Source organism: Electrona antarctica (genome assembly GCF_951216825.1).
Source record: "Electrona antarctica genome assembly, contig: scaffold_380, whole genome shotgun sequence".
NCBI lineage: Eukaryota > Metazoa > Chordata > Actinopteri > Myctophiformes > Myctophidae > Electrona > Electrona antarctica.
Window position 1 is genome coordinate 96,324 of NW_027637576.1, and position 13,084 is coordinate 109,407.

A 13,084-nucleotide genomic window follows, 5' to 3' on the forward strand; every position below is an offset into this window, starting at 1 on the left:
CTACAGTAACTAAAGAACAGTTCTCAAACAAAAACTGCTTAACCTGTTAAGCCCTATGGGAGCCGCCGGCGGGTCCCAGGGCTCAGAGGCTGCATTATGTACCAAGTATTTCACATAGAGCCAAAAATAAATAAATTTCAATGTTGATTCGGCTACAGTGGACCCACAGCTCACACAATCAGCCGGCATCGTCTTCCTCATCCACACACTAGTGTATCTCATGAGCATTTCAAAAGTATCGACTACAATTTGCACAATTTGGAAAACACGAGAACGACCGACTTTTCCAGCTCCAATCGGCCCATCCAGTTTGATTGTAATCACTGAGAGCTTTCTAAGGAGGGCGGAAACGCCCCCTCCCCCCCCCCCCCCCGCGCACACACACACACACACGCACAGACGCACACAGTCACACACACACACGCTCCAACAGCTGACCGGAAGAGACGCACGAGAGCAGCGGGTTTGAGCGTCATTTTTTTTTCACCAGTCGGTGTAACTGTTCGAACACAAGTCACTGTTATTTGTGACTTAGCACGATGGCTGGTCGGGAGACACTGTCGGTGGACGAGACGCTCGTTTTATTGGAGAATGATCCCGGAGCGTCTGTTTTCATACAAGACAGCGAAAGTGAACTGGACCCCGAGTTCAGCGACGAGGATTTCACCACCGAAAGGTTAGTGCGCGTTCATGTTTTCAATGTGACGATGATGATACTACTACTACTACTACTACTACTACTACTACTACTACTAATAGTCATCGGTCACATCATTAGAAACCCTGAGGTTTGTAATCTTCACTGTCTGTTTTCGTGTCCCGTGTGTAACTCACATTTACGCATCTGCAAACACTGTGACATTTTTGGTCACTTTAGCCCAGTGATAGAGGCTTAGTTCCAGCTCAACGCAAGCTGCCGGTGTGTGAACTGATAGACAAAAAGAACCTCCTAACAGCTTTCTTTGCCTAACAGTGCCGAAGAGGAGACGCAAACTGAAGAGGCTGAACAGGAAACGGCTACATCTGTTAGTCCCACGCCAACAGGTAAATATAACACACACAAACACACACACACACAATTCAAATGGTCTTTATTGGCACGAGAAAACACTGTGTTGACACTGTCAAAGGAAAAGGCACAATAAAAAAAATGTACATTTGCAAAAATCTGTATTTTCAACACCCATTGATATTTGATGTTATTGAAACAGATCCTCTGCCCTCCCAAACGCCTCCTGCCTCACGGGAAAGAGGCGCGCGTGGCCGCAGACCGTCTGCACCACCAGGCACGTCCTCTGCGAGTTCACCGGCAACACCGACTGCATCCGCCGTGCCCTCGGCAGGTAAATAGTGATCTCGGCTCCCCATCCGCGCCAATGTTAATCGCGTCTTCGACCCGCGGCGCCGCGAGTCTGAAAGTGGAAGAGATCACCAGTTAGGCCTGGTACTCCTCACAGGCCACGCGCTGCGGGGGCCTGCGGGCCCGGGGCAGTCCCGCGGTGGGGACGCCTGTGCGAGGCCGGCCTCCCGTCCGCCCCAATGTATCCCATGAAACTCTCACTCCGTTTCGGTGATCTCGGCTCCCCATCCGCGCCAATGTTAATCGCGTCTTCGACCCGCGGCGCCGCGAGTCTGAAAGTGGAAGAGATCACCAGTTAGGCCTGGTACTCCCCACAGGCCACGCGCTGCGGGGGCCCGCGGGCCCGGGGCAGTCCCGCGGTGGGGACGCCTGTGCGAGGCCGGCCTCCCGTCCGCCCCAATGTATCCCATGAAACTCTCACTCCGTTTCGGTGATCTCGGCTCCCCATCCGCGCCAATGTTAATCGCGTCTTCGACCCGCGGCGCCGCGAGTCTGAAAGTGGAATACATTGGAGCGGATGGGAGGCCGAGATCACGGAATTCTCACTCTCCCGTCCCGTTCCGGTGATATCGGCCTCCCGTAGGCGTCCCACTGTGGCGGCCACGGGCCCGTGGGTCCCACAGTGGGACGCCGATGGGAGGCCGAGATCACGAGAAACCCGATTGACATTGGAGCGGACGGGGGGGAGCCGATATCACTCACACAAACACACCCCAGCAAGTCATGCTGCCGGCTAAGCTCCAGCCGTCTCATTTCAGGCGAACCCGCACGGAGATCGTCACGTCGCCCTGCCCACAGACAGTGGGCAGGGTTCGACATCTCCGACGTCGAACCCGAAGGTCCCCCGCCCAAAAAGGTTCCGCGGGCCCCGAGGGGAAAGCGCGGACGCGGCGGCGCCGCGACCAGACCCGCCGCAGCCCGATCCGAAAGATGGCACAACAGGGAGAGCGAGGACGAACACTCCGTAACCCCTCCTCGCCCCTTCAGACCGAGGAGAGAGCCTGGCCCCACTGGCGACAAGACCGCGCCGTGGAGTCCTTTGGAATTATTCCAGCTCTTCTTCAGCGACCGAGTCGTCGGCACTCTGATAAAGAACACCAACCGCAACGCCGTCAAGAGAAAGGAGACGGAAGCCAAGGCGTACACGAAAAAGTGGACGCCTCTCACACGCGAGGAGTTCTTCGTGTTCCTGGCAATAGTCCTCTTCTCCGGCTTGGTCCGGGTGCCCGAAAGGTCCGACTTCTGGAGGACCGACGTCCCCTACGGGTTCCGTTTCCCCGCCAGCGTGATGTCGAGGGACCGGTGGGAGGCGATCATGTGGTCCCTCCACCTCAGCAACCCGGACGAGGAAGAGGAGAACGAGAGAAAGAGGGGCACGGATTCCTACGACAGGCTGTTCAAAATCAAGCCTCTGTACACGGACATCGTCGCGGCCTGCCAGTCGCACTATCATCCGTCGCAGAACATTGCGATCGACGAACGGATGGTGAGCAGCAAGGCGCGGGTCCACTTCAAACAATACATGAAGGCCAAGCCGACCAAGTGGGGCTTCAAGCTCTTTGTCCTGGCCGACTCGCTGAGCGCTTACACCTGGAACTTTTTCGTGTACGTCGGAAAGCAGGAGACGGCCCCGGCGAGCGGGAAGGGACTCAGCTACTCGGCCGTGACCGACCTGCTGCCTTTCGACCTGCTCGGCACCGGGTACAGACTCTACGTGGACAGTTTTTACACCAGTCCCGCCCTGTTCCGTCATCTGGACAGCCGCGAGATCGGGTGCTGCGGAACGGTCCGGAAAGGCCGCATCGGATTCCCGAAGACAAAGGAGAACGACCTGACCAACAAAGCGGAGAGAGGAGACATGCGGTGGATCAGGAACGACGTTCTCCTTTTCGTAAAGTGGATGGACACGCGCCAGGTGGCACTCTGCACGTCCCTCCACAAGGCCTACAGTGGGCAGAGTGTGGACAGGCGTGTCAGGGAGGCCGGAAAATGGAGCGTCAAGAAGATTCCTGCCCCCGACGCCGTACTCGACTACAACCGCCACATGGGGGGGGTGGACCTGTCTGATGCGTTCATCAAGTACTACAGCGTCCACCACAAGACCATGAAATGGTATAAGACCTTTTTTTTCCATTTCATCGACATTGCTACGGTGAACAGCTGGTTGCTACACAAGGAGCTGTGTGAGCACGGACAGACCGCACACGTCAAACACAAGCAGTTCATGGAGAGCTTGATCAAAGAAATGGTCGGGCTGCCCAAAAGAGGCCGAGAGGCGACGGCCCCGGTACCCGGAGTTGCCCGCCGCCCCAACGTCTGCGTTCCGCTTTACTTTCACGAGAGGAAAGGCAGTGGTGGTGTGAAGGACGCCACCGCCCACAGAGGGTACTGCGCGCTTTGCGCAGAAAGGCACGACAAGAGGCAGAAAACCCCAATGTACTGCGAGAGATGTGATGTCGCCCTCTGCCTGGTGCCGACGAGGAACTGCTTCGCGGACTGGCACAGGATGCGGCGATAGTGTGTCCTCTCTGCTGCCGATGGGGCCTTGCGGTCTCAGACATTAGTCCATAATGTCATATTTTGCAATGTTCTCGTGTCAAATGTCCTGCTGTATACATTTCTGTCACTACTATGTGTTAATTTCATGGTTTAGAGAGGTTGGTAGGAGACAACCCGTCTCTGGGCAATCGCTCGAGCTCAAGTACCCCTCGTGCCGAGATCACGAGAAACCCGTCCCGTTCCGGTGATATCGTAGTGATGACACTGGGTGTTCACGAAACGATTGCAATAAAAAAGTGGTTGTGCTTGGAGACATGTCATGTCGGTTCCACACGTTTCTTTATTTGATTTATCTTGAATAATAAAAACAAATAAAAGCAAGACGGCTTTCTGTGCAGGCTACCTTTTTTTCACAGAGGAAAACTAACGCATGTACCACAACATTCAACATTGCCCGGCCATTCCATGTTTTTTTTTAATTAATTACACAGTGGCTCCCCGACGGTAGCCGAAAGAACTCCACGAAACCATCCCATGCGTCGTTCTCGACCAGCCATTCCCGTTGGTGTCCGAGGAGGTATGTGGAGATCTCCTGGCCCACCGATTCAACGACGGAAGGCTTCCTGTCCTCCTCCTTGAGGTGCCGACACACCACCGCCCCGAAGGCCACGAGGCTGGCGACGCGACCCCAGTTTGTGCTTCCGTCACTGAAGCAGCTCTTCGCCGCTTCACCCACAAAGCTCATGTCGTCTCCCCGTCTGTCCGACTGACACTGTACTGACATTGTACTGACATTGTACGCGAATTGAGGGGTTTCCATGATCTGCTCCACGACTCGATTCATTGTTGAATGAGCTTTGCTTTCATGTCTGCTTGGCTGAGAGGATGACACACCTGCAAAGTCCATTAGGACACTGCCGATGAGGTGTCTCGTGTCATTGTCCAAGCCCCCGTCCCCTGCTGCTGACAAATGCATCGTCGGTGTTGACACTTTGAAAGTTTACTTCAAAAGAAGGCACGACTGTAAGCTGGTATACGGCTGGTTCTGTAAGCTCTGTCTTTCTGGGTTGTATGTAAGGCCAGATATCTTGACTGGAGTCTTGATGGAGATGGGCTGCTTGCGTCTAAACTAAAGGGCAATAATCAGTATTTATATCGGGCTTGGCTCCAGTGGTCTGGATGCTATATAGTACCAATATACTGTGCGGTAACTCTGGCGGCCTATCGAATACCCACCCATATTATGATGTGAAGGTGAGCATGGAAATACATCACATACATAAAAGAATAAAAAATAAAAAAAATACAAAATAAAAGCAAGACAGCTTTCTGTGCAGGCTACCATTTTTCACACAGGAAAACTAAATAAAAACTAAGCCACGAAACCAAGACAAAATGAAAAAATAAACTAAAATTTTAGGAAGGGACCAGTGGACAAGAGATCCGGCATAAGTCATTTTCAGTTGCCTTCTGACAATAGCTGACTTACAAGCTCGCAAGGCATTGCGCTGTGAGCCTGTAGTTTGGCTATTTTCAGCAAGTGTAAAACTGATTTTGCCCTAAAATGCCATAGGGCTTAACAGGTTAAAGAACTTCAAATATCAACTTCACAATGAAACAATGGATCAAAAGACTGGTAACGCTTAAATGTGGGCCCACAACCTTTCACACCATACACCCTGACGATAAAGAATTAAACACAAGTAACCCCCGTTGCAGGCCTGTATCGATGCTCGGGTGCGTTGTGGCCTAAAACGGAATGGCCCCTTCACTCTCCTGAGCCAGGAAAATAAAAAGGTATAGGCCTACCTTGTGTTCGTGTGACGAGTGTTTGTGGGTGATACAGCAGTTCAGAGCTCCTCTCCAGCAGCAACCCGGTCCCGACTTCCAAACGAAGAACAGAGAAGAATGTCCTCAGAGCATGCAGGCAGGCAGCTCACTGCAGAAACATCTCTCCTCCCGTCCCGACGTTAGCATAGACTTAATGGCTTTTCTGACGGTCTTTAGCCCAAACAGCGTCTCTCTGAGTTAGTGAGACGTGCAGCTAAAAAAGTCACTTGCCCTCGCTGGTTTAGCAAGCACTGAATAATCACTTCACACGCAGCATATAACGGTATAAAACGTCTTGTAGACATTCAGTCCGAGTCCACACGTGATTACTGTAGCTTCACTGTAGTTGTCGAGCAGACACACACAGAAACTACAGAAATACTATTTTACATCATAAAGTTACAACTTTAGATCACACAGCAAACGGACGCAGCCACTGTGCTCCTCTCTCCTTCTCTCTCTCTCCTTGATTGGAAATCACACACACCTGTACACTCACTGACTCCGGTTCTCTGAAACTACCCAATTCCCCACATCTACCAATCACACTAGGCAAGTAATAATTGACACAATAATGACATCATCATTAATCATTATGCTTTTCAGCTTATTTTTTGGGGAAAAAAATGAATGGTCGATTTTTTCAGTGGGTCCAGAAAACCACGCCCACTTCTATGTTCTATACTGTGATGTCATCAAAGTCTATATCTTCACTAAATCATTTTAAATATAAACCATTTGATGAATCACATCTAACAATTAAATGTCAGTCTCTTCCACACACACTACACATACACTTTACATTTCTACTAATGTGTATTTTTACTTTTGTATTTATACTGTGTATCCATTGTTGTTGTTTGATTTTTAGGATGTATTTTGTTAAATTAGATTAACCTTATAAATTCCCACAGGGTTTTCTAAATCTCACCCGTACAATATGTTCTTGTTCCAAATGTGTTGTTTTAAAATGTGCGAATAAAAAAATAAAAATAATCCTATCCATCATAGGAATTGTATTATACCGAATACATTACACCAATATTCCCTTTATTCTTACTCCAGCTAATCCAGCTCTTTCCATTCCCTCCTTTCTTCTGAATACTTCATGCAGTACAGAAGTATACAGATTTCTTGTATGTCTATGTTCGCAGCAAGCTTGGCTTCCGTGTCGCAGTGCTTGTGCAACCTATTGGTTGTGTTTTCCCCTGTGCAGCCTGGGAAATGTAGTCTGCCAGTTTGTATTCAGATCAGTAATCGATTTGACGTCGCTCAGTACCGCTATAGTATTGAGTAACAGCATTAGGCAAATATCAGTGATGACGTTTAATGTCTATAATTCCGCAGTGGATAGAGCATAAGTTGGGTTAGTTGCAACTTGCATAGGAGGCCTTTGCTATGTTTCACCAGTTTCAACTGAAACAGGCCTCCACCCTCAGGGGCCCTCCGAGCGCTGACTGACCGGCGGGTGTCCCCCGCCACCTTTGGCCTCTCTCTCGCTCACTCGCTGCCTTACTCTCTCCCACAATGTTAAGTTACACTTATTTCCTGTTAATAACCATGGGTAAAATGTGCAGCATTGGGAGGTAAAGGGGAGACACTTATCGTGAAGGGACAGCAGGATGAGGAGAGGTGGTGTTGTCGCTGCATCATTGTCGAGAGTAATGGTTGCGTGCAATATTGAACAGTCAAACTATTGTATCAATACACCCGTATCAACAGGATAATTACGTCATAGGTTATGGAGGCCTCATATTTGGTCTTGAAACGAGCCTCCAGATTCCTAAGGCCGCCCCTGGTTAGTTGTGTGACCTCATTCAGCACTGCATCATCAGGACGATGGATCCAATGCTGGAAACACTTTTGGCTCATGGTGCTCATTAAACGTTTATGTTAAAGTAAAAGGGGGTATCGGCCGGGGCCCCACACATTATTTTTTCTCAAGAGGTAAGCCTCACGGCTCGGCGTGTAGTCATGGCTACACATAGCTCACGTAAAAGTTAAAATATCCGTGCAAAATCCAGAAATCCATAGCTTGCATTTCGTCACTATTCTCAGTGGGACATCTGCACGGATGTGTATCGGTTGAGTATTCCCGTAGGGCGTTCCGGTTCTGCTTTGTTGGGGGGGTTAGCATATCCGGCAGGTTCCAGAAATGCATATTTGCATTTCGTCACTGTGTATCCATAGTGGGTCACCTGCCCGGATCAACGGTGAGAGTTCACCGAAAGTATGTGTGTTGGGGGGGGTTATTGTATATCTATCTTCCTGCTCTTTATATTCTGTGTTATTGCTTAACCATGCCGAGCAGGGAGAAATCCAGCAGAGCCGAACGCCAAGTCTAATATCATATGCACACTCATTACTCATTCTGTAATAAATATTGGTTTAACTATTCGTGAGTTGTCTGACTGAAATGAGACGTAGCTTGCGGAGTTAGTTCATTCAGACAACCTCAAGGGGGGTTCATGCCATGCTCAAGGCGCATACTATACTCAAGGGGTTAACATGCTGCATTACTATGTGGGTGTACAAGTGTGTGCAAGTCCCTCACGTCATTCGCCGATGCGGCAGTCAGCTGACCAATTGGGCGGGCTACTTAAGCTCACCAGTCTGCATGCTCTTCCTGCCTTCCTCTGCATATGGTCCCTGGTTGTATGTGATGTTTTTTCCCACCACCTCCCCAGCACCACCGGTGGGCTCTGCTATTTATGTTCCCCATGGGGGGTTATTGTATATCTATCTCCCTGCTCTTTATATTCTGTGTTATTGCTTAACCATGCCGAGCAGGGAGAAATCCAGCAGAGCCAAACGCCAAGTCTAATATCATATGCACACTCATTACTCATTCTGTAATAAATATTGGTTGTCTGACTGAACTGAAGAACTCTGGAAGTGTTGCAGTACCAGTGACAACCAAGAAAAGACTGAATATTTTACTCTCTAATAACCTAAACATGAACCTTGGTTGAAAAGAAAGGATTGATTGAATAGTTTATTAGACATGAATGTCAAACAACAGAGTTCAGTCAAACACTGATTCCAACAAAAATCCACAACAAAAATCACACTTGTGTGAAGTGAGGGGCACTCTTATCACATCATACATCACATTCCATGCTCAGCCAATCAAATCATCACAAATGTCATTCCGGCCAATCACTTTAAGTGTCTTCACTTTTTCTGCCCTCACTGTTTTTATCCTCAATATGTATCAGCCAATCAAATCATCGCTATGGGGTGATGATCAGCCAATTAAATCATCGTGTTCGTGTTCACACAAAGACAAAGCTCGTGTTCACACAAAGACAAAGCCCAACAGGAGGAGCTTGCGCCCCTCAACAAAAAAATCAATATAAAAAAACAACAACAACAAAATATATCATTACAGGAAATAATAAAACACTAAATGTACAGAGTGGGAGAAAGTTAGGAGGGGGCGTGGTCACCTGTTAAAAGGAGAAGTGATCATTTCCTCTTCATTGGGCCTGCTGAAAGGTGGACTTTCAGGCCCGTTTTAAAAGACGTAAGTGATCTGCATTTCTTTGAGGGAAGGGGTCAGGGCATTCCACGCCTGGGTGGCTGTGCTGTAGAAGGATAATTTTGCCATATTTGTTTTGAAATATAGGAGCAGTATAATAATCCATAATATTGTCCTTGTCTATCAACCTCCCTACAAACATACAGCTGTTTAATTTGATCCTCCCAGTGAGCTCATTTTTCATTCATTCAAGTTTTGATTATTCTCGAAATTACACTGAGCAATCAAACTCATTTTCAGTGTCGTCGAGTAATACAATATCATATAGAAAAAACATCACAATACATCAGAAGATCAGGAAAATAAAAACATCACAATACATCAGAAGATCAGGAAAATAAAAACAAAAGATATACATGTGAATTACATAGGTTTACAAATAAAATGCTAAGACAAATTTCAAAACGATCTAAAAACAGTTACATATTGTGGGGGTCTGTATGCTTACCAAGGTTTTAAAACGACTTAAGGGTACCAATGTGGTCAGTTGCAATGTCATTTGCAACTGACCATGGAAGTTGTTTACATTCTCTTCACAATGTTTACATTGGAAAGGTTTTTCTCCAGTGTGGATACGCTGGTGCTTCTTCATGGAAGCTGATACTGTAAAACTCTTGTTACAATGCTTACAGTTAAAAGGTTTTTCTCCAGTGTGGACACGAAGGTGATTCTTCAAATTACTTGAATCACTGAATTTCTCTTCACAATGTTTACACTCTGGTGTTTCTTCAGTTGAGATGACCGTCTGAAACTCTTGTCACAATGTTTACATTGGAAAGGTTTTTCTCCAGTGTGGACATACTCGTGTCTGTTCAAGTCACATGACACTCTGAAACTCTTGTCACAATGTTTACATTGGAAAGGTTTTTCTCCAGTGTGGACACGAAGGTGTGAATTCAGATTACTTGAAACGTTGAAACTCTTGTCACAATGTTTACATTGGAAAGGTTTTTCTCCAGTGTGGACACGCTGGTGTGTTTTCAGGGATTGAACTGTAGTAAAACTCTTGTTACAATGCTTACAGTTAAAAGGTTTTTCTCCAATGTGGACACGAAGGTGTGAATTCAGATTACTTGAATATTTGAAGCTCTTGTCACAATGTTTACATTGGAAAGGTTTTTCTCCAGTGTGGACACGAAGGTGTGAATTCAGATTACTTGAATATTTGAAGCTCTTGTCACAATGTTTACATTGGAAAGGTTTTTCTCCAGTGTGGACACGAAGGTGATTCTTCAAATTACTTGAATCACTGAAATTCTCTTCACAATGTTTACATTGGAAAGGTTTTTCTCCAGTGTGGATACGCTGGTGCTTCTTCATGGAAGCTGATACTGTAAAACTCTTGTTACAATGCTTACAGTTAAAAGGTTTTTCTCCAATGTGGACACGAAGGTGATTCTTCAAATTACTTGAATCACTGAAATTCTCTTCACAATGTTTACATTGGAAAGGTTTTTCTCCAGTGTGGACACGAAGGTGTCTCTTCAAATTACTTGACTTACTGAAACTCTTGTCACACATTTTACATTGGAAAGGTTTTTCTCCAGTGTGGACACAAAGGTGTCGCTTCAGGAGAGATGAGTCTCTGAAAAACTTGTCACAATGTTTACATTGGAAAGGTTTTTCTCCAGTGTGGACATACTGGTGTTTCTTCAGGGAACTTGATACACTAAAACTCTTGTCACAATGTTTACATTGGAAAGGTTTTTCTCCAGTGTGGACATACTGGTGTTTCTTCAGGGAACTTGATACACTAAAACTCTTGTCACAATGTTTACATTGGAAAGGTTTGTCTCCAGTGTGGACATACTGGTGTTTCTTCAGGGAACTTGATTCACTAAAACTCTTGTCACAATGTTTACATTGGAAAGGTTTGTCTCCAGTGTGGACATACTGGTGTTTCTTCAGGGAACTTGATTCACTAAAACTCTTGTCACAATGTTTACATTGGAAAGGTTTTTCTCCAGTGTGGACACGAAGGTGTCGCTTCAGGAGATATGAGTCAAAGAAACTCTTGTCACCATGTTTACATTGGAAAGGTTTTTCTCCAGTGTGGACACGCTGGTGTGAATTCAGATGACTTGAACTCTTGAAACTCTTGTCACAATGTTTACATTGGAAAGGTTTTTCTCCAGTGTGGACACGCTGGTGTGACTTCAGATCACTTGAACTCTTGAAACTCTTGTCACAATGTTTACATTGGAAAGGTTTTTCTCCAGTGTGGACACGAAGGTGTCGCTTCAGGAGATATGAGTCAAAGAAACTCTTGTCACAATGTTTACATTGGAAAGGTTTTTCTCCAGTGTGGACACGCTGGTGTGAATTCAGATGACTTGAACTCTTGAAACTCTTGTCACAATGTTTACATTGGAAAGGTTTTTCTCCAGTGTGGACACGCTGGTGTGACTTCAGATCACTTGAACTCTTGAAACTCTTGTCACAATGTTTACATTGGAAAGGTTTTTCTCCAGTATGGACACGAAGGTGTCGCTTCAGGAGAGATGAGTTACTGAAACTCTTGTCACAATGTTTACAGTTAAAGGGTTTTTCTCCAGTGTGGACACGCTGGTGCTTCATCAGGGAACCTGAGTCACTGAAACTCTTGTCACGCCGTTCATCATCAACGTCTTCACTGGTCTCCTCCCAATCATCACTGTCTTCAGTGACTTCAGCGTCAGATTCAAGTTCAACTTCAATCTCAGAGCAGTGGGAAGATATGTGTTCTTCTTCTTCATCATCATCATTTTCTTCTTCACCTTTCACTGCTAGTAATTTCAACGTTGACCCAACAGGTTCCTCTAGTCTTTGAAGTAGCTCCTCCTGTTCCTCTTTAAGCTCCTCCTGTTCATCTTTAATGTGTGGAGGCTCTGGTTCCTCCTGGAGCAGACTGGGGCTCCTCTCCTGTTCAGGAGAAACCTCCTCTTTACACACAACCATGTGCAGGATGTCTAGGAGCAGAAACATGATGGTCAACACTGGATTCCTAAAATGTAAACACATTCTTCTTCCATGTTCCATGTACAAAATTTGCTATTACCTACCGAGATAAGATTGACTAAACCGTTACTAACTAGAGGTTATTACTGTTCTGAAAGATTTTAGCAAAATACATTGTTTCTTCAGGAACAATATTTTCTTTCACATGAAACTTACGGAGGTGTGGCTGGTCTTCAGCTTCCTGTTTAATATAAACGTCTTCAGCTTCCTGTTTAATAGAAACGTCTTCAGCTTCCTGTTTAATAGAAACATCTTCAGCTTCCTGTTTAATAGAAACGTCCCTGGCTGAGTCTGGAGAGTTAATCTTCAACGGGGAGTGATGCATCATGGGTATTGTAGTTCTTATGAGTCTGGAGAGTTCGTCTCACCTGCAGTCTGGACTCCAGTCTGAAATCAAGTGAATAAGGAAGGACTTTAAAAACTGGAGACCTATAGTCCGGCAGCCAGGGGTGGGGAGTGGGAAATGTGTTTTTATTGGCCTAAAATATTGCCTATATACTTAAAAATACTTAAATGAATGAGTCCACTTGCTGACCGGCTGTCGGTATTGAGCAATGTATTTTATAAGGTCTTATATGTGACCATACCATTACCTATATACGGCAAGATTTAAACATTTATGTTTTAACGATTAGGCCGCCAGCATTTGATAACTTGTGATATAATTCACGCCAGCATTTTTCCCTGTTTAACTCTTATTTTGAAAAGCAAAAAACCCAGACCGGAAGTTATGATCTTATGTTAGGGTGTGTGACGATGAATCATCATTCCATGTTTACCGCGGGTGCTGCTAAAACATAATGGAGGCGCATCACAGCGCCGGGTCTGGGCCGTGGAATAAACCTTGTTTGGACCAA

At 46.4% G+C, this 13,084-nt stretch overlaps 1 protein-coding gene across 1 annotated transcript; it reads right to left on the minus strand.

Annotated features, from left to right (window-relative positions):
* Positions 1-4,334: 4,334 nt before the first annotated feature.
* LOC306918812 (induced myeloid leukemia cell differentiation protein Mcl-1 homolog) lies at positions 4,335-4,835 on the minus strand (the record flags this gene model as incomplete). Its single annotated transcript, XM_079531673.1, has 1 exon — positions 4,335-4,835. One exon carries the CDS (start codon positions 4,833-4,835, stop codon positions 4,335-4,337), a length of 501 nt encoding a protein of 166 aa, XP_079387799.1.
* Positions 4,836-13,084: the final 8,249 nt, after the last annotated feature.